This window comes from Sceloporus undulatus, chromosome 2, assembly GCF_019175285.1.
Source record: "Sceloporus undulatus isolate JIND9_A2432 ecotype Alabama chromosome 2, SceUnd_v1.1, whole genome shotgun sequence".
NCBI classification, from domain to species: Eukaryota; Metazoa; Chordata; class Lepidosauria; order Squamata; family Phrynosomatidae; genus Sceloporus; species Sceloporus undulatus.
Window position 1 is genome coordinate 192,525,362 of NC_056523.1, and position 18,828 is coordinate 192,544,189.

Consider the following 18,828-nt stretch of genomic DNA (forward strand, 5'->3'; position numbering starts at 1 on the left):
TTGAAGGTTTTGTGAACTGAAGGAGTATACCTCCTTTCAGTTTGAAACAAAAAGTTACTTTTACATGCTTTATGGATCAATAAATGTTGCTGCCTAATTTGCAAGACTGTGGGTCGTGGGTGTACTATAGAGTGATTCAAGAATTTTTACATCATACTGATTCAAATGTGAATACATTTTTGTACTGTTAAGATACCAAAATCAGACAAGGATATATTTATATATAGGTTTAAACAATCAAAGCTACCATGCTGTTAAGCACATCAGCAGAAAACTCATTTAAAATTCTCTTAACAGTAATATAACCTGCCAGTTAAAGTTCATTATACCAATCACCTAAATCTCTGATACATTAACCCAACAATTTAAGCACACAGCCCTCTTACAGACTACTGATATTTTGAACATTCGTGATATAATCACACCAACTATTTCACTCTCACTGCTGTACCCCAAGAGCTTCCTCTTGTCAATACATTTTTGCCCCAGGCTGTGTAAAATGTCTCAGGTGCATGCAATGGGTTAAAGAGAAAATGCTGACTTAGAGGACGCTGATGCAACATGAGCACGGAGATAGGCCATAGAGGTTCCAAACTGCATTGACACTGTGGCTACATGGCAGGAAGCTGATGAAACGCTGGATCAGAATCCTAGCTGTGTTTACGTATATAAGAATGAATGCTCTAGTAACATAATGTGGTGGTGTAGATGTTGGTTGATGGCGGAGCATTATGCTGGTTTGTGTAAATATTGCTGTATTGTGATTGTAGATATTTGCTGCAACTAAGATTAAAAGCCTCTTCAGAAGAACCTCAGCAGTTGTGAACTACTTCCAGACTCAGCAGTGGTGTTTGTCTTCCTGGCTGGCAGTCTTCTGTGTGTAGACACAGTTGTACCCTAGCATTAACGTCTCTCTCTCCTTCTGTTGTCTACACAGATCTTAATAAAGCAAGGAACGTTTGAATAGGTCACCCTAGTCTCTCATTCCTCAGCTTTAGTCCTGTTCAAATCCAAACTTATCCAGTATTTACTCCCATATCTGTGAGTGATCATGTTCATCAGCCCTTTTCATACCAAAAACCTAGATGCACTTCATCATTTCACTGGCAGATACCCTGCTACGGGGGAAAAATAATAGAACTGGAAGCCTTAACCGAACCAAAACATGGAGCAGCTCTTCTTCTCGCTTAAGTCTGAAAATGTTCAGAAAATTTATATAGTATTTTAATACATAACAAATAGTGCCACCATGCACCACCAATCCATTCTGTAACTTTTGCCATATCCACCCATCACCAAGTGATCCCTTCCTTTGCCCACTCCCCAAAGGCATCTGAAGAACCAACCTGAATGGGAAAGCATCTGGGAGAAGGAAAACTCCATCTCCCACTCGATATTGCACCCCGTTTTTCATTGCCATGCCATAGAACATCTTCCCTTCTGACTCCTCCTGAGGCTCCAAGACTCTGGGGATTTCCTTTTGCCTCACCTCATCCAAACGAATACAGCTCATGCAGAATCTAGGAAGGAAGCAGATGCCTGTTCTCAACTGGGGAGAAAAAACTCAATCATAAACAAAACTCTTCCTGGAAGAGATTTTTGGTGCTGTATGAACAGCTCAGAGTGCCCCAAACCTCTGCTATCAAGTGATCGAATCCCGGTAATTTCTATGGGTTTCTGGTTTTTTTTAAGTTATTTTTCATTTAGGATCCCTTAATTCCCACCTTCTGCAAGTCATTAGGTCTCAAGCACTAACTTGTGTTTGTTGTCATCAGTGGGATGAATCTTTGGTGGAGTCTCAAACCTGGCGTACTCTTGATCATACCACATTTGGTAAAAATAGGTTCTGCCATCATCTTCCACCATTTTGATCTCGACATCCAGCCCTCCCTATTGGAAAAAGATTTTGGTGAAAACTGCAGACTGTGAAGTGTAGACTGTTTTATTGATATATACCAAAAATACATATTACGGGCTTCAGCACACACACACACACACACACACACACCTGGGAAAGTTTCTCTTCTAGTCTACAACTCTCAGAATGTCCTGTTCAGTGTGACTACATGCTGTGCACTTCTACAAATTAATTTCCCCAAATTCGGTACACACCCATCCCCACAATCACAAAAGCTGAAGACCTTTGTGTCGGTTTGCCTGGCTGGAGTGTGTTCTCAATAGTAGCATGTAATCATGTAACCACGGGATGACTTTTATATGGGGTGTTTGTTATATGGAGTGGGTATTGTGATTTTAATGTATGTAATTTTATATTGTTTTATTTGATGTTTTTATTATATTTTTAAAATGTTTTTCTTTGAGAGCCATCTTGGGTCTCTTTCTGGGAAAATCCCAGACTATTAGCCAACATGGCTGAGACTTCTGTGAGCTGAAGTCCAAAATCTCTTAAAGTTTGGGGACCACTCCTCTAGTTCATCAAAAACAATGGAGCAAGTGTCAGGGTAGCTACAGACGCATCTAACCCAGATGGAGATTTCCTATAGTCTAAAGCCATCACAAGTGCTTTGAAAATAGAGGAAGCTGCTGTTTATGTCACAACCAGAATACATTAGGGAATGGAACATCTGGGAATGGCAGAGAGGAGAGGAGTTAAAAGCTGTACTGTAGACAGCTTGCACACAGAGAGCCGTGGAGAGCTGGAATTATGAAGAGATATGGTGGGTGGCTGTGGTTATTGCCAACAGTGGCCTGACATGGCTACATGTGGGGACTACAATGATAAAGAGGACCAGCTGCAGAATCAAATGGAAAAGCAGTAAGATTCTTGAGCATACCTCTAAGGACCAGTTCTCTGAGGGAGCTTTATAGAGGACATTGACCTTGCCATGGATATAAGACAGCTGCATATCCTCACACTCATCTACCAGGAAGAGTTCCAGTGGGTCAGAGGTTGCTCCTAAAACGGTGTCAGTGCCCCGGCAAAACCAGTGAACGTGGAACATCGGCTCGTCCATGTTAGCATCTTCCCACATGGCAGTGATTCTGAGGGCAGGCAATGATGTAGAAAAGAAACAAATGGGGGAAAGAATGACCATTTATTAAGATCCTAGAACAAACCTCTGTCAGGAAAAGAACACCAGTTGCTTGGTAAACCTCTTTGCTTTGTTTCAAAAGCTCTGATGAAAAGAGAGCTAGGTGGTAGTGCACAGAGGAGCATTTGGCCAGAGGAGATGAATTTGGATTGTGGGATCTAGTCTCTGTTTTGTGCAAGTGAAAGAATTACACAAGGCCACAGTACACATTAAAAAGTTGGGACTAGAGCTTAAAAACTGAACTGCAACTCCCAGAATCCATCAGCAGGGATTTTGTGAATTGTAGTCCAAGAGAGTAACTTTACCACTACACAAACTGGCATAGTAGTGGTACTATTAAGCAAGGGTCTATCACTCTCATTATAAGCAGGATTGACAGAAAATTTCTGGATAGTCTTTATCCATTTTAAGACAGCATGGAAGTCTGAACCTTGATCAAAGCACCTTCATTCTTACCAATAGGTCCACAGTGGCTCTGAGAAACCTACATTTATTTCCAAGTTCACACTCACCTTGCTAGGTAGAGCGCCTGTGTAGGATCATCGGGGCTGACAGAAATACAGTCACCAATCTCCAATGTCTCTGAATCGATGCACACCTTTTGATAATAGTTCTTCTTACCATCACTCTGCACGCAGAAAAAGGAGTCATTATCAAGACAAAACAAGCACAGATAGTAACAGAGCTTAAAAACATTACATATTTTGACAACAACTTTCAGAGTCCCTGAGCCAACATAGCCACCATTTCCATGCTTTGGCATGTAGGACAGGATATAAATATTTCAACAAATACTAAATAAACCTTTTTTTTTGGGGGGGGGATTACTTTTGAAAATCAGCCCCTGTGCAAGTGACCTAGACAGCCACTTACAGACATTAGACCATTAAGCACATTGGATGGTAACCTAGTAATCTGCACAACATTGGTTGCACTATGAAGTGTGAAATACAAAGTTAACATAACTAAAAAATGGAACCCCAAATATATCTCTTTCTTTGTTGGTTTTATACAGAATTAGGCAAATTGTAGCCCATGGGCTGAATACAACCCCTTAAACATGTGTTTGTGACCTCTGAAGCCATCTGAATCACAACTCCCCATTTAAAAATCTGATGTGCTTTTAGGGCACTTTTTGCTCCCCCCCCCCCCAAACCATACAGAAAGCCTCCAGGTGCATGAAAACATGTAAAAATAATCACATCCCATAAATACCACAAAACTCCAGACTATCCCCCCAAGTTGTTCTCCTCTACAGTCCCTCTCAAAATGGTGAGAAGATGTCGCTTCACTTCTTATCACCATTTTGAGAGGGTTTGAACAGAAAACATTTGGGATGGTTTTCGGAGATGTGTAGCCCTCAGGGTGGTTTGGGAAGGAACTGGCCCTTGCTCCCATATGGTTGCCCACACCTGGCTTAAGGCATGCCATTCCCCACACAGGTAACTTACCTTGACAGGGTCTCCCACCCAAGAAATCCGTCTCTTGCTTTGCTTCTTTTTTCTTCCTTGCAACATCTTTTTGGGTGAGGGAACTTCAGGAATATTGTCATCCACTTCTTCATCCTCATCAGCTTCTTTCACAGCCAAGTTGGGACACCTATAACCAAATCAGAAAGTTATAAAATTTCCCCCCACTTCACCCCACCCACATATACAAGTTGCTAACGCTCTGCAATGTATCCGAAACCAAATTATACACCTAGTACTAATAAGACAAGATTGTACAAAGCAAGCAAGTTAATGGTTTTTTTTAATTTCATTTGTACAGCACTTTCCCAAGACTAGACCAACACCTATATCATCACTGCAAATGTTACAGGGAATCTCTATGGGGGCAACATCAAATCTCTTTCTTATATATTATCTGACTCTTATTTTTTTAAATTCATAATTGTTCAATTCTTATTATTCCTGAATGCACACAGCATCTTATACCAAGAGCCAATATTCTTCATCTTATCTAGGTAAGGCACATACAGAATCCAGTCTGGAGTCGAATCCCTGTGGTTCGCTGCTATTTTAATTATATCAGGGAGGGCTGCACACTGAGGATCTCTCTTAAAACAAAAATGTAACTTATAAGAGATGCGATATGCTGCAAATCAGTCTTTTTCGATCAGTTAAAGATAATCTGAGAAACTGACAGATGCCAACCAATAATGTTATCCCTGACTGTATTTCCAGGGTGGATAGAGAACATATAGCATCCCAAATGCTGTTAGATGGCAGGTCCCATCAGACACAGACAGACAGTGTTCAGAGTGGTGAGAGCTGATGGAAATTGTAGTCCAACAATCTGTGGAGGGTCACAGCAGTCTTTCCTTGTTCTATTAATAATTTCAAATATCAGTAATTTTAACATATTTGAGAGTATGTATGGAAATGTAAAACAGACACTCATTACTTTTATATGCTTGGGTACAGCCTTCCAGCGTGTAAGCTATTTTTGATACAAGAAAATGACTGCTTCTAGAAATAACATAAGGTCAAAATCATCTTGCCCAGGATTTGCTGGTCAGGCTTTCTTCAACCGTTTTTGTGTCAGTTTCCTGCAATGCCCCATTTAATTTTGCAACTTTCCTCTTTTACAAAACTGCTAATGCCTGTTGTCATTAGCAGCACACGAGCTACTATGTTCATAATCAGTTGATACCAAGAATCTGGTGAAACATAGGTTGAAATCTGTCTTTCAACATAGCTGGCTTCTCTTGGAATTAAGCACTGCAGACTCTCCCCACCACCTCTCTCCTCCCCAAGATAAACTATGTTAAAGCAAATCAATCCAGGAAAACAGGAAACCAATCTGAGATAACCCTGTTCATATGCTACCCAGCCCAAAGCTTCTCTGGATATCTTCCCTTTGCTGACTAAGGTGTCAGAGGGGCAGTTGACTCCCTTGCACCAAATCCCTTGCCTGGCCCATCAACACAATGTTCACAATTACCTTCTGTGTAAGCAGGCCTGCTTTGTCTTTCCACTGCCGCCAAATTTAATCATATCCTGGCAAGCTCTGCATTTGCCACACTCTGGCTGCTGGCAAACCTGGAAAGGAAAGTAGAAGGAAAGAAGAACAAGGAACTGAGTCAACAGAAGGATGTCCAACAGGTGCCATATGAGACTTCAAACAGGGCTAGTTCACAAGGAAAGTGGGACACCTAAAACAGAAAACAGCAGTCCAATAAAGGAAGGGGAAAATCAACTAAAAATTAAGAACTCAAACTTTTGGCAGGCCCAGAGGTCAACCTTTTGCTTCACATCCTAGCTGACTGTAATCCCTTAGCCCTAACAATTAGCAACAAATCACACTTCTGAATTTCCTAGTTTGCTACTGCCACTATGCAGTTCAGACAGACCTGTTGTTGTTACTACTGTGTGCTTTCAAGTCCTTTTTGAATTACGGTGACCCTAAGTTGAACCTGTCATGGGGCTTTATGGGTAACATTTTTAAGAGGGTTACCCACTGCCTCCCTCTTGGGCTGACAGTTCATCCATGGCTGAGTAAGGATCCAAACCTTGGTCTCCTGAAGATCCAGGCCAACATTCAAATCATTACAGAACACTGGATCTCAGAGGGGCATGAGGAACACAAAGGTTGGTTGGGGAGCAGTGTGTGGGTCACAGGGCAAATGTTGCCCACCCTGCACTATGGAGAGATTAACTGGGGGGAAATTATTTGTAAAAGCATTTGTTCATTATGTTTAGACTGGCTAATGTTTCTTATGGCAGTTTTACAAATACATAAAAACATTAGACATGGAAACAAAATGAACCCAGAAGCAAAGGGTAAAAGTACATACACACAGAAAGAAAAAAGTTCAGCAAAATAACAAAAATAGTCCTTTTAGAAGGTCTAACATGTTCCTTTACTAAATACAGCCTAAGAATTCTCTTAGGGCTCATTTTCCATATTGTTCTACTGCAAACATCTCTTTAAAAAAACAACAATCAAACACTGAAACTTTGTTTTTCCCTCTTGGAGAAGAAAATCTACCTCTACATCCTTTTTGACAGGTAAAACACTCATATTTTTTACCAACCGTGTTTATAAATTTGCAAGGAAACACGAAGACTGAGGGGCTCTCCTTTGTTTCCCATGCTGTGATGGAAAAACAGGTTTTGAGGAACAAAGACCAAGGGAGGAGTTCATAATCTGGATCTCTTCCTGCTTGCCTTGCTTTCAATAAATGGAATCTGTTACAAAAATCCTACAAGGGATTATCCTTCATTTGCCTTCTGCGTTCTGCAGCAGAAAAGCTGAGTGCTTGCAGAATCTGGGAATGTTTTCAGCAACAAGTGGTGTGGTAGTAAAAATAAATTACCTTGGGCAAGTCACACTTTCTCAGCCTCAGGGGAAGCCAATGGCAAACCTCCACTGAACAAATCTTACCAAGAAAACCCTCATGATAGGCTCACTTTAGGGTCGCCACAAGTTGGAAGCAATTTGAAGGCACAGAACAACAACAAAATTAAAAGGGAATCCATAAAGCAGGGAGAAGATGTGTGATGAAGAAGCCATGGAAGACCCTGAAGTTTCTTATCCTCAATCTTGGGGCCAACTATTTAAGTACACCAGCCCACCAATACTGCAAGAAAAAGAGGGCTTAGGCCAGCAATACAGCCCCACGGTAGTTACCTCACAGACACCACACCTCCTGCGCTTTGTAGCGTTCTCCTTGTCTTCCTCCTTTTCGGTCTTCTCTATTTGCTCAGAGAAGAAAGTGTCAAAGATCAAATACACCAGCTTGGTGGTGGTGGCCTTGGTGGGGCCTTTGTCCTTGTCGATCTTAGTAGGGTGTCTAATGGCCTGCCTTCTTGCTGCTCGCCTGGAAGGAGAAAATTGATGTGAGAAAATACACGCTTGCTGGACCTTGCTTGGATAAAAGAAAACTGGGACAATACAAGTTATCACTTTTTTTGTCTCAAAGGACCTATAGCAACCTTCCTCAAGCAGATATTGGCATTCCCAGTTTTGGACTTCAATTCCCATCAGCCTCATTCATTATTTTGGATAGCCAGGAATGATGGAACAACAGTCCAAAACATCTAAGCATCCCACACTGGGCTACAGTATTTCATCTTCATCTTAACAATGGAAAAGGAGTTCACTCAAGTGTCTCTTCATGCAGCTGATCTATGAGGAAGGCTCCCCCTCAATGGTCAAATTCATACTTTGGATGCAAGTGGTGCTCCAGAGTCAAACAGCTGGAAAACTATCCCACCTACAACCCTGGAGAGTTAGAGGGACCAGTGGCTAGGCACAATATAAATCAGCTTCCTTTGTTCCAAAGCCTTTACCATAGGTTATAATGCACATTGAGGGGTCAAATCATATGGCTCTGCTGCTTCAAAGTATGGAAGCAGGAGGATGCTAGGACTGAATGCCCTCTGCCATCCAAAAATAGTAATTACACCCAACTGACTACTGCTTTGCTCTCTAGTTTAGAATTTCCAGGGATGTGAACTGTGCACTCTACCATATTAAAGACAGTGTGGCTCATAGGATTCCAAGCTATCGCTGAAAAAAACATCCCAGAAATCTCTAGTGGGCAGGATTAAGGTAGCAATGGTGGGTGGTGATGTAGAAACAGATAGGTATGACCACCCAAACCTTCCAGTTGCTCACTGTTAAACTGAAGGTCATAGTCCATATAAAAGAGCATCCCATCATATCAGTTGTTGTCAAATGCTAAAGATCTATAGCTTGCACTCATGCAACTGTTCCCTCTAAGGAACTACGTCTTAACTAATAGTTAAGACTAGGTAGGTTAACAGAGAAAATCAAGAGATTTCTGGGACAAGGGCTGCTTCCATTTAATTGGAGATTAAATGCTGTCTACATCAGGGCTGTGCAATGGTAGTGAAGTCTGAGGTCAGGTTTTCTCCCATGGGGACCATGTTGGGGCCACATGACCTGCCAAAAAACAAGCAGGAAGCATCAGAAAGAAGTCCACTTCTATTGTTTTAAAAATTATATTTTTAACATGTTAAGTAATGCCTTGGAACGGTAACTTATTTAAAAGGTGACCTGCTGCTCCTGGAGGTTTCCAGGGGAAGAAACTCAGTTTTTTGGCTACAAAAAGAGCAATCCAAGGAGTCTGGAGGGGCCTGGAGGGGCTGCTTGAAGCCCCAGAGCTACACTTTGTCCACCTAATAGCTGTGTAGGGAACTCATTAAACCCCTGTTTCCCATATAGGCTGAAGCTCGGTTTGGACTCTTCCTGCTTTATCACATCAATGTAGCGACTCTTGGAATCTATGAGCCACATTGGAGTATATGCTCTTTCCTAAAAAAAAAAAAACTTTCATTATAAAACAGCACAAGCTTCTAGTGCTTGTAACTGTGTGGGACATATTCCAATGTTTAATGAAATTTCAAAAGTCACTCAGGTGGTTAAACAAGACCCTTTAGTAGAGCACCAGTGCTATATAACTCCCACCTGCAACTGACAGCGGCAGAGGAACTATGAAAATAAACAACATAAAATAAACTGCACACATCTGCACAGATCATACAAATTGCAAAATTCTGCATCTTGAGACCAACATTTGTGTTTCTAGGTTGTTGTTTAAAGCTCAACTGTATTTGATCCTTTCCTAGGCAAGGCCAATTTCCAGTATAAGAGACTGCTCATTTGTCGTGAGACAGTTATTTATGGATGCACTCCGTCCGGCTGTCCCTCCTTGCAGCCTTGGTGTACCTTTTCCCCAAAGTGACGCCAGCCAGCTTAATCAGGTCTCTCATGCAGGGTGTGATCAGAACAGGAGGCTCGTCGCTGTCTCCTGCCTCATCATAGCTTTCAACTTGCTCCACCACAAACTGGGCGTGCCGCAGGAGAGAATCCTCAGTGAAGCGGTTGAAGTTTAATCCAGCAGGAGGAACGGTCGTCTGGAGAGGATTACAGGATGTAACAGTTCTCTTACTTCAAAACTGACAGCTTGAGAGAAAGAGTTTAGAACAAGAACAAAAGATCCTGCAACACTGATTTCATCCATTTTTTCAGTTGTCTGTTGTTCAAAGATGGTTGTTCAATCATTCTGAAAGGTGGTCTGGTTCAGGGTCTGCAGCATAGATGAGGAACATTTGGGGCCTTCAGATGTTTTTGCATTTACAGCTCTCACAAGTCTGTTACTCCTGGCCATACTAGATGGGCTGATGTGAGTGGTAGGCCAAAGCATTTAGAAGTTCCCCTTTCCTGAACTACAGAATCTGACCTGAACTGAAAAAAATCAGATTTAAATCTCAGTTCAGCCATGGAGCTCATAGGAAGAGCCTCTCACTTTAACCTATTTGATCAGATTATTCTTAAGGATATAAAGAACAATCAAGTCAAATAGGTTAAAGTGAGATGGAAAAGATACACACTGCCTCTAGTTTCTTCAAGGAAATGTCTCTAACGTTTTTTCTTCGTTATCTTGAAGTAACTGGAGTTAATTTAATTACAAAAGAGTAATGCAGAAGATATTTACAGGACAAACCTATACACATCTACTGAAAAGTTACTGCCGCTGAGTTCAGGTGTTTTAAATTATCTATTCAAACAATTCAGACCTTTATTAGATATTATTTTTACTGGGATTCCTGCAAATATTTTAACCTTGACAGCTTGATAGCACAGTAGTTCATTTTTTTCCCCATTTTTTAAAAAGGGAAAGCACTCAGAATTAAGATATTGAGGCTGCAGTTTTATACATGCAGGTTGGGTCTTCCTTATCTGAAATGCTTAGGACCAGAACTATTTTCAATTTTTTAAAATTCTGGAATACCTGTATTTGCATATACTTACATAATGAGGTATCTTGGAGATGGGACCCAAGTCTAAACACATCATTCATGTATGTTTCATACACACCTTATGCACATAGCTTGAATGCAAGTCTATATAATAATTTAAATAATTGTGTGCATGAAACAAAGTTTGTGCTCAGTGAACCATCAGAAAGCAAAAGTGTCACTATCTCAGCCACTCGTTAAAAGTGTTTTGGTTTTTGGAATATTTCAGATTTTGGAATTCCTGATATGGGAGACTTAACCTGTACTTACCTGGAAGTAAGTCCTGTTGAATTCAATAAAATTTACTAAGTAGACATGCACGGTTAATTTACCACTCCAAAATAACTGTGTATTTTTAATACAGAAATTTATTATTACTAGTTGAGTTGCAAGGAGACTGAGGAAGCCTGATTTACAATTTTGAAATTTTCTAGTTTCATTGGTATCTTTTCCATTATGATCCTAATTTATCTTATGAAAATGAGCTTTTAGAAACAGTAAAATTTCTATGAAAAAATATGACAGTGGAAAACTTTCAGTTCCACGTTCCTGGTACCCACGTTGTGTATAACATCCTAGAGAGTTGAAGTCAAAACATCTGATATTTTTTTCAGCAGAAATACTAGGAATGGAACCTGGGATATTATATGTATATACAAAGCACACTTTCTACCACTGAGTTATGTGACTTCTCTGGGGTAGAAATGGGGAATAAAGACATTTGACCTTTCTATCCCCATCCAAACCAGAATTTTCCCTTTCAGAAAGGGACAGCCTAAGAAATCAAGTATCTTTCACAACATCTCAGGATTACAACACACCCTTTTAGAACCTTATTCAGAACCACAGCTATATTAAGGCTTGGCTGGCTAGATTCCCTGTCTAATGTACAGACTGTTTCCCTGCTCTGTCCCAACTAACCTCTATCTTGTTCAGCAAGTCCTCATAGCTGACATCAGGATTGTTTTGCAAGAATTCAACAACGATTTTGCTCATGTAGATCTTTTCCTGCATCAGGGCAAAGATGGCAGCATATTCCTCACTCGGTTCCATCAGGATGTAATCCGCAAAAGCTGGAATTCAATGCAAAGCCATATCCTGGTGAATGTGACTCAGGTACAAAAATATAGCCATGAACCAGAGCTTAGAAATATAATTTATTTTGATTACAGCTCCCAGTAACCTCTGCTAAGCATGGCCAGTGGACACTATGAGTTGTAGCCCAGAAAATTAACCTTTCCAAGTTCTGCCATGAACCGATGGACAATTAAGCAATTTAAAAATGGTCCACCTACAAACACAAGAACTGGTTTCAAGAATCAAACCAAAATGCTCATCTAGCCCAGCCCTCCATTTCCAACAGGGCTTCTCTGTATTCCTCATCCCTCCCTAAAAGCTTAAGAGCCAGGCAAGAAAGCAATAAAGAAAGAGTAAGATAGTAAGAATAAAAGAAACAGTGAGAGAGCACAAGTTTGCACATGAAGTGGAGGAGAATAGAAATTCTCCTTGTCTGTTTTCTGACCATAGCATTTGCCTCTCTGGGACTAATTTAAAAGTGAATAATAAAGAATTTTTTGAATATGCCAGACAAAATGCTGAAGGTAGAATAGTCAGATTCTGGTATCCTGCTTACCAGCCTCTTGCAAGCAAATCCACACAGACTTCTCAATTCTGGCGTGATAATGTTCTAGGAAACTGCTACAGAAGCACTAGCATGCAAGAAGCACTGCTTAAGTAAAAGCCTTCTACCAACAGCTCCCATGTAGCAGCTGTTGCAAGAATAAGCATGAAGGATTTAATGCTCAGAGGGCCACAATGCACAGGAATCCTCTCTTGCGTATTAGCACCGAAAACAAGTGGTTGCTGAAATTCAGCACTTTCAACAGTCAAGCTGCCTTAACTCAGGACTGTGGCTTTTTGTACTCTGTTCAGCTGTTCAGTACACAGTTGGTACACTCAACATTTTAAAAAATGTATCGGCAACTGTAAAGGCTGGAATTTTTTAGCTAACCCAACAGAAAAAGGTGAAGACACAAACATGCTTTGAAAGCTTGGGTAGCAATAGAGGCGGTAGACCACCTCTTCCCAATCCCCCTCACGCCCTCCGGTCCTCTGGGAGGAACTTGTTGCAGCCTCAAAAATCAAGGCTTGTGGCGACCTACCGGAGGGCTTTTTCTGCTGTCGCCCCCAGGCTCTGGAACAACCTGCTGGACGAGATCCGTCAATTAACATCTTTGGACAGCTTCAAAAAGGCTGTCAAGACGGATCTCTTCAGGCAGGCCTTTCCAGACTAAAATATCCCAGCCTCAGGATCTCCCCGCTCCTCAGTAATGTCTCCAAAGCCCCCTTTTTTTTTCTTTAGAACTGAAGTTGCAGTGGTTTATCAGTTGGTATTATTTTGTTTAATTTATTGTTGTTTTAACTAGTTATTGTGGTTTTAATGCAGTTTAATAACTTTTTAAGGGGGGAGGGAAATATATTGTTTTTATGCTGTATGTTATTTTAATGTTGTAAACCGCCCGGATTGGTTCGCCACAGGGTAGTATGTAAATAAAATTTATTATTATTATTATTATTATTATTATTAGCAGTGACATAAATTTTTTTATTGGTAACATGGTTGTCTGTACTTTTATACAGTGCTTTTTAAATAGATATCTGGGCTGTTTCGCTATTTTTTAAAAGATAGCGTTGATGTGTTGTTGTTTTTTAAAAAACTAAGAGTCCTCTATTGCTCAATTGTTTTCTCTTACTTAATAATGCATTTTTGAATGCACTCTCGATTCCACAACCATGAAAGGTAATTTACATGAAATCCATAAAAACAAAAATGTAATGAAGATCAGAAACAAAAGTATATTTATTTTACACCCCAGAAGTTGTTAAAAAAAATCTGAGAGGATACTTTATTCTGCCCAGCATGCAATTATTTATTATTTATTTATAGTATTTATACCCCGCTCTTCAGCCAAAAGGCTATCAGAGCAGCTTACATTTTTTAAAATTAGACTTTACCCAGAATAATGGTTTTGATAGTGAAGAAAAGGCTGATTAGGCTAAACTCAGTTATATCCACCTAAAAAGAAGTTGGCTGGCATCCCACTACATCTCTCCCCTTCTCCCTGACAATATTTTGAGTGCATCATGTGAGGAAACAAACTTGGACAACCCAGCAGTTCCATTACTACTCCACGAAGGGTTTACTTAGTGGCTGCCTGCAAGCTCTGGAATTCTTTTTCTAGGAAGGCTAGACCAGTATCATTACTACAATACTTCCTGTAGGCAGATTTTTTAAAAAATTATTTTATTTCAGAAGCCTTTAAGAAATGACTTCTAATGATGAAAGGGGCCTTTAATAGTGTCCTATGTTATCTATATATTTTTCTTAAATGGACATGCTTTTACTTGCTTTTAATACTATTAAGAGTTTAATTTAATTATTTGTTAACATTTTTATGATGTGTATTTTTAGCTATGCCTGGTTTGACGTTTGCAAGGCAAGGGCTGGGAGAAATGTGGGATATGAAGAAAATACAACTGGCTTTCCCATCGTGACAATTACTGCTAATGGTGTCTGAAAAATGTTCTTAGGAGCTTACCTGTAGTGAAGCCAATCAAAGCTTTCTCTCCTCCGTCAAAACCAGTTATCCACCAAGCATTGATGGGACCCATCTTGCGAGCTCGGACACCACCTTAATCAGTAATAGGAACAGAGAGAAGATTTAAACATATCTATGCATTCCTAGATAAGCATCAGCAAGTATTCATAGTTGGAATTTGCTTAACTGGCCACAGCAGAGGCAGATGCTCTGCTCTGTCCAGCCTGCAGAACAGCACAACCATCCTTGAAGATCTTCCCTTCCCCTGTAAGCATGAAAACTTACGGACTACACAGGAACTTCCCTCTTTCCCCACCAATCCGAAAAAGCCAATCCTGACTTGAGCAGGAGCTCTATCAACTGGTATGTTTTTGTCTTGTTTTTGGAAGCTTGGCATATTCTGTTTCTTGTTTAAGACAAAACTCTGGAATTCTTGGCCTAAAGAAACACGGTACTTCCCCAATGTAGAAGGAGCTATCAGCTCTTTGTGAAGCAAAGGCAAGCATAACATTAGTATTCCTTTAGCTTTTCTCTTTGGAATAAAGGGTACACTAATTCCTGAGCTATTTCTTACATTACTTGTTATTGGATAACAGGTTTCTTAATGGGAAAGGCCCAGTTTGAAATCAAGACCATGACAAGCTGACACAACAGGGGAATAATAAAGGTGAGGGGAATGAGGGCCCAATAATAATCTCCTCCCTCTATGAAATTTCCCTTTAGTTTCCAAATTTCTACCACTGCAGATAGTGAGACCTAACTAGATTCTTTAATTAGTTATGTTCACATTCCCTGGGTAACCATGCCTGGCCCCCTTTTTTGGACACCTAAATTCTGTTTCTAAATGGTCAACTGAAGTTGGAAATTATTGCAATGCTAGAAATTTGACAACTGAAGAAAAATTCATTGGTGGGACAGAATTCTTATTTGAGGTGGCAACATCCTTATTCCCCCCCCCCCACCCGCACCCCCCTTGCTACACCCTTTGGACACAAACAGATATAAATTCAATACTAGGACCATTTGGCATTCATTTTTGCACTGATGGTGAACACTACAGTAAGATAAACACTTCCCAATACAGCTGAAGATCAGAAAACCAATGCCTAAAGAACTCCATCTGTTAACTTCAGCCATCTGGAAGTACAAGAGTGAACAGCCAGCAAATTAGTTTACTTGTCAACGTGTTGCAAGCCTAGGCAACTAGCTTGCAACACAGACTGCCAGAAGAACCACCAGACAGCAGTATGCAATTCAAATTTCCTGGGAGCTGAAACAAGGATGTCCTAGAGTAAGTTCATACTCACCATCCAGGCAAGGGTTATCATCATAGATTGGCTTCACGGCACCACTGAAGTACAGTTCAATATTCCTTTCTATGAGACCGGTATCAAATGGACACAGATGGCCTTTTCGGTCATAGACGCTGTACAGAAAAATAGACAGTTGTAGGGTCTTTGATATTTGAGTCTAACACACAGTTCCAGCCTTCCATTCATGCAGACAAAGTTGTTCACACACTATAAGCCAGCTATAATGAAGCTGAATCCAGATAAAACGAAGTACTTTGGGTGGGAAAATTTCATAATCAGGATAGGAGATTTCAGCTGCTATTTAGCAGGGTTGCACTCAGTCTGAAGGAAACCCCTCTGAATTCATGGTTGACTATGGAAATACAAATAGTGGCAGAAGCAAGGGTATTCTTTACCAGTTTTTGTTGGCACATTTACTATAGTTAGATCTACGGCTTCTTGGAATGACAAATCCCATTGTGTCCACTTCGTTTTGGCTGTGATGGGGTCCTTCCCAGACATGGTAGTCTGAAAACCACCTAAATGGCACATGATTCTCACCCCTACATTAAGTCAAGAAATTAATAAAATGTACGGCAATCAGGTATCTGTGCCTTTGTTGGCATTGAGAGGAGGGGACAAAGGAAAGTACTGATAAAGACAGGTTGCTTACCTGTAACTGTAGTTCTTTGAGTGGTCATCTGTGAATTCCTACAAATGGGTTATTCTGACCCTGTGCAGATACCTTCACAACCTTCTGGAATTGCTAGGAAAAACTTTTTGGTGATAGCCCTGCTTATCTGTATATATTCCCCTAGTGTTCCTGCTCTTTCTCCAGTTCCATAAAGATGCTGCATAACAGCATAAGAGAGGAACAAGAGCAGGACACGACTCTGTGGGGAGAATGGGTGGGATTGTGGGAATTCACAGATAACCATTCAAAGAACTACAGTTACAGGTAAGCAACCTGTCCTTCTTCGTGGTCTCTGTGAATGCACACAAATGGGTTAGACTGATAAGATTTGATCAATGTAGGAGGAAGTGTCATAATACCAAGTGAATATCAATAACGAGTGTTTATTAACAATAAAGACATGGAAACAATAGTGGTGTTTGAGTCATGTGTTAGAACTAACAGATAGCAAAATTCAGTTTACCAATCCTCAATGTACTCCAGAAAGCCACACTGCCCTGCCAAAAGCTGCATACCATCTTGCTCTGATGGCCAATCTATAGTGGGAGATGAAAGTTAGTGGCTGAGACAAGACAGCAGCTTTGCAGACATCCTCCAAAGGTATGCCACTGAGAAAAATGAAGGATGTGACTACTGCCCTGGTGAAGTCGGCTCAAATTCAAGCGGTGTGTGTGTGTGTTTTCTTAGAATGTTCATAGCAGAGATGAATGGTGGCAGTTACCCACTTTGAGAAGCACTGAGTGGTTACAGGAATCCCAACTTCAAGTTCAAGTAACAAACAAAGTCTCTGAGACCATGTTGAATTTGAAGTCCTGTTCAGATAGAATGCGAGCGTTCATCGAACATAAAGGGCATAGAGGCGGCATTTGGTATCGATAGACAGGTTCAGATCCAGAGTTGGTAACACAATGTCCTGGCTCATATGGAAAGAAGAGACCACCTTAGGTAAAAGCATGATGTCAGGATGGAGTACTACTGTACCTTGTCCCTATGAAAGCTGAGGTAGTGCTGGTTGATACAGAGTGCACACAGCTCACTAGCATGATGAGCCGGAGTGATGCCTTTACTTGTAATCCGCTTTGATTCTGCAAGGAAAAGGCGCAATATAAATATATCGCATTATTATTATGACTGTGAGGAATGCTGTTTCCAGTAGAGCAATCGTAAGTCAGTCATGGCCATAGGTTCAAATGGCTTTCCAGATAAGCAGGTAAGAATGAATTCTAAGCTCCATGTGGGGGTAGGGATCGAGGAAAGTGGGTGGAGATTATTAAATCTTTTGAGAATTTTCTTGACCAGCATCTCTTTTAAAAAGGAAGGATGGTTGTCAAATTGGTAATGAGTGCAAATGGCAGCAAGGTAGCAATTCAGTGATGAGAGTGAGAGGTCAGAGTCTGCTAACGTAATGAGGAGTGCCAGTATGTGAGGTTCTCAAACCTGAGATGGGGAAGCCCTCTCTCAGTCAAGAAGGTCTTGGATATGCACCACTTAAGGTTGTAAGACTTTTGGATAGAACGTTTATGAGCTGCAAGGATGACCTCGTGGACAGTTTCTGGAAGGGAAGTTACGGACGAATCCGCCAAGCTATGAGGCAAAAGTTCCCGACATCCGCATATCGAACCTGGCCTTCGGGCTGGAATGGTAGGCAGAGATAACTCCTTCTGGACAGGTGAAGCAGTGGCACAAACCAAGCTTGTCTTGGCCACCACGAGTAATGAGGATGGCATTGGAATGGTTGATCCTCATTTTGGTGATAACCTTGGCGATCAATGAGAATGGAGGGAATAGAACATACAGTGCACCTGAGTCATATACGGGCGTGCCACAAGCGGGTTCCAGCATATGCTGGAAGCCGTGCCAGAAAAAAGCCTCCTACGCCCCAGAAGGTGTAATGGGGTACGCTGCGGGCACAAGCCCCATTACTTCTCTATGCACCAGTCCCAGATGCAAAGGACGAGGCTGAGTAGGGTTTGGGATCCAGTTCCCTCTCGCTTGTTGATGTAATACATGACCATGGTGTTGTATGTTAGCAACAAAACTGTGCAGTACTGAAGGGTGGACTCAAAGGATCTTAAGGCATCTTGAGGGCATTGATGTGGAGATGCTTTTCTTTGGGGGATCATTTCACTTTGACTGTGAGGTCATCTGTATAGGCTCCTCATCTCATCAGGGAAGCATCTGTAGTCAGTGTGAGCTCTAGTTGAGGTGGTAACAACGGCATTCCAACACAAACATCGGCAGGTGTTAGCCACCACTGCAAAGACTTGGCTATGGGTTTCGGTACCGTGAACCACTTTAGAAGACGGTCCCTCTGTGGATCAAAGACAGAGAGGAACCAAGCCTGGAACTGGAGCCTTGACCATGGGGTGATGTAGGTGGTTGATGCCATGTGTCTGAACGCTATTTGAGCTGTATGAG

General features: G+C 41.1%; 1 protein-coding gene across 2 annotated transcripts in view; it reads right to left on the reverse strand.

Moving 5' to 3' along the window:
• The window catches only part of DNMT1 (DNA methyltransferase 1), a 52,543-nt gene that overhangs the window by 14,616 nt on the left and 19,099 nt on the right, over positions 1–18,828 (reverse strand). For both annotated transcript variants that reach the window (XM_042452329.1, XM_042452331.1), the window contains 11 exons: positions 15,732–15,850; positions 14,425–14,517; positions 11,747–11,898; positions 9,753–9,940; positions 7,689–7,878; positions 6,000–6,097; positions 4,505–4,652; positions 3,566–3,681; positions 2,796–3,003; positions 1,757–1,890; positions 1,347–1,520 (listed from right to left, as the gene is read on the reverse strand). In XM_042452329.1, coding sequence (XP_042308263.1) covers positions 1,347–1,520; positions 1,757–1,890; positions 2,796–3,003; positions 3,566–3,681; positions 4,505–4,652; positions 6,000–6,097; positions 7,689–7,878; positions 9,753–9,940; positions 11,747–11,898; positions 14,425–14,517; positions 15,732–15,850 — 1,620 coding nt within the window. The remainder of the gene's footprint in view (positions 1–1,346; positions 1,521–1,756; positions 1,891–2,795; positions 3,004–3,565; positions 3,682–4,504; positions 4,653–5,999; positions 6,098–7,688; positions 7,879–9,752; positions 9,941–11,746; positions 11,899–14,424; positions 14,518–15,731; positions 15,851–18,828) is intronic.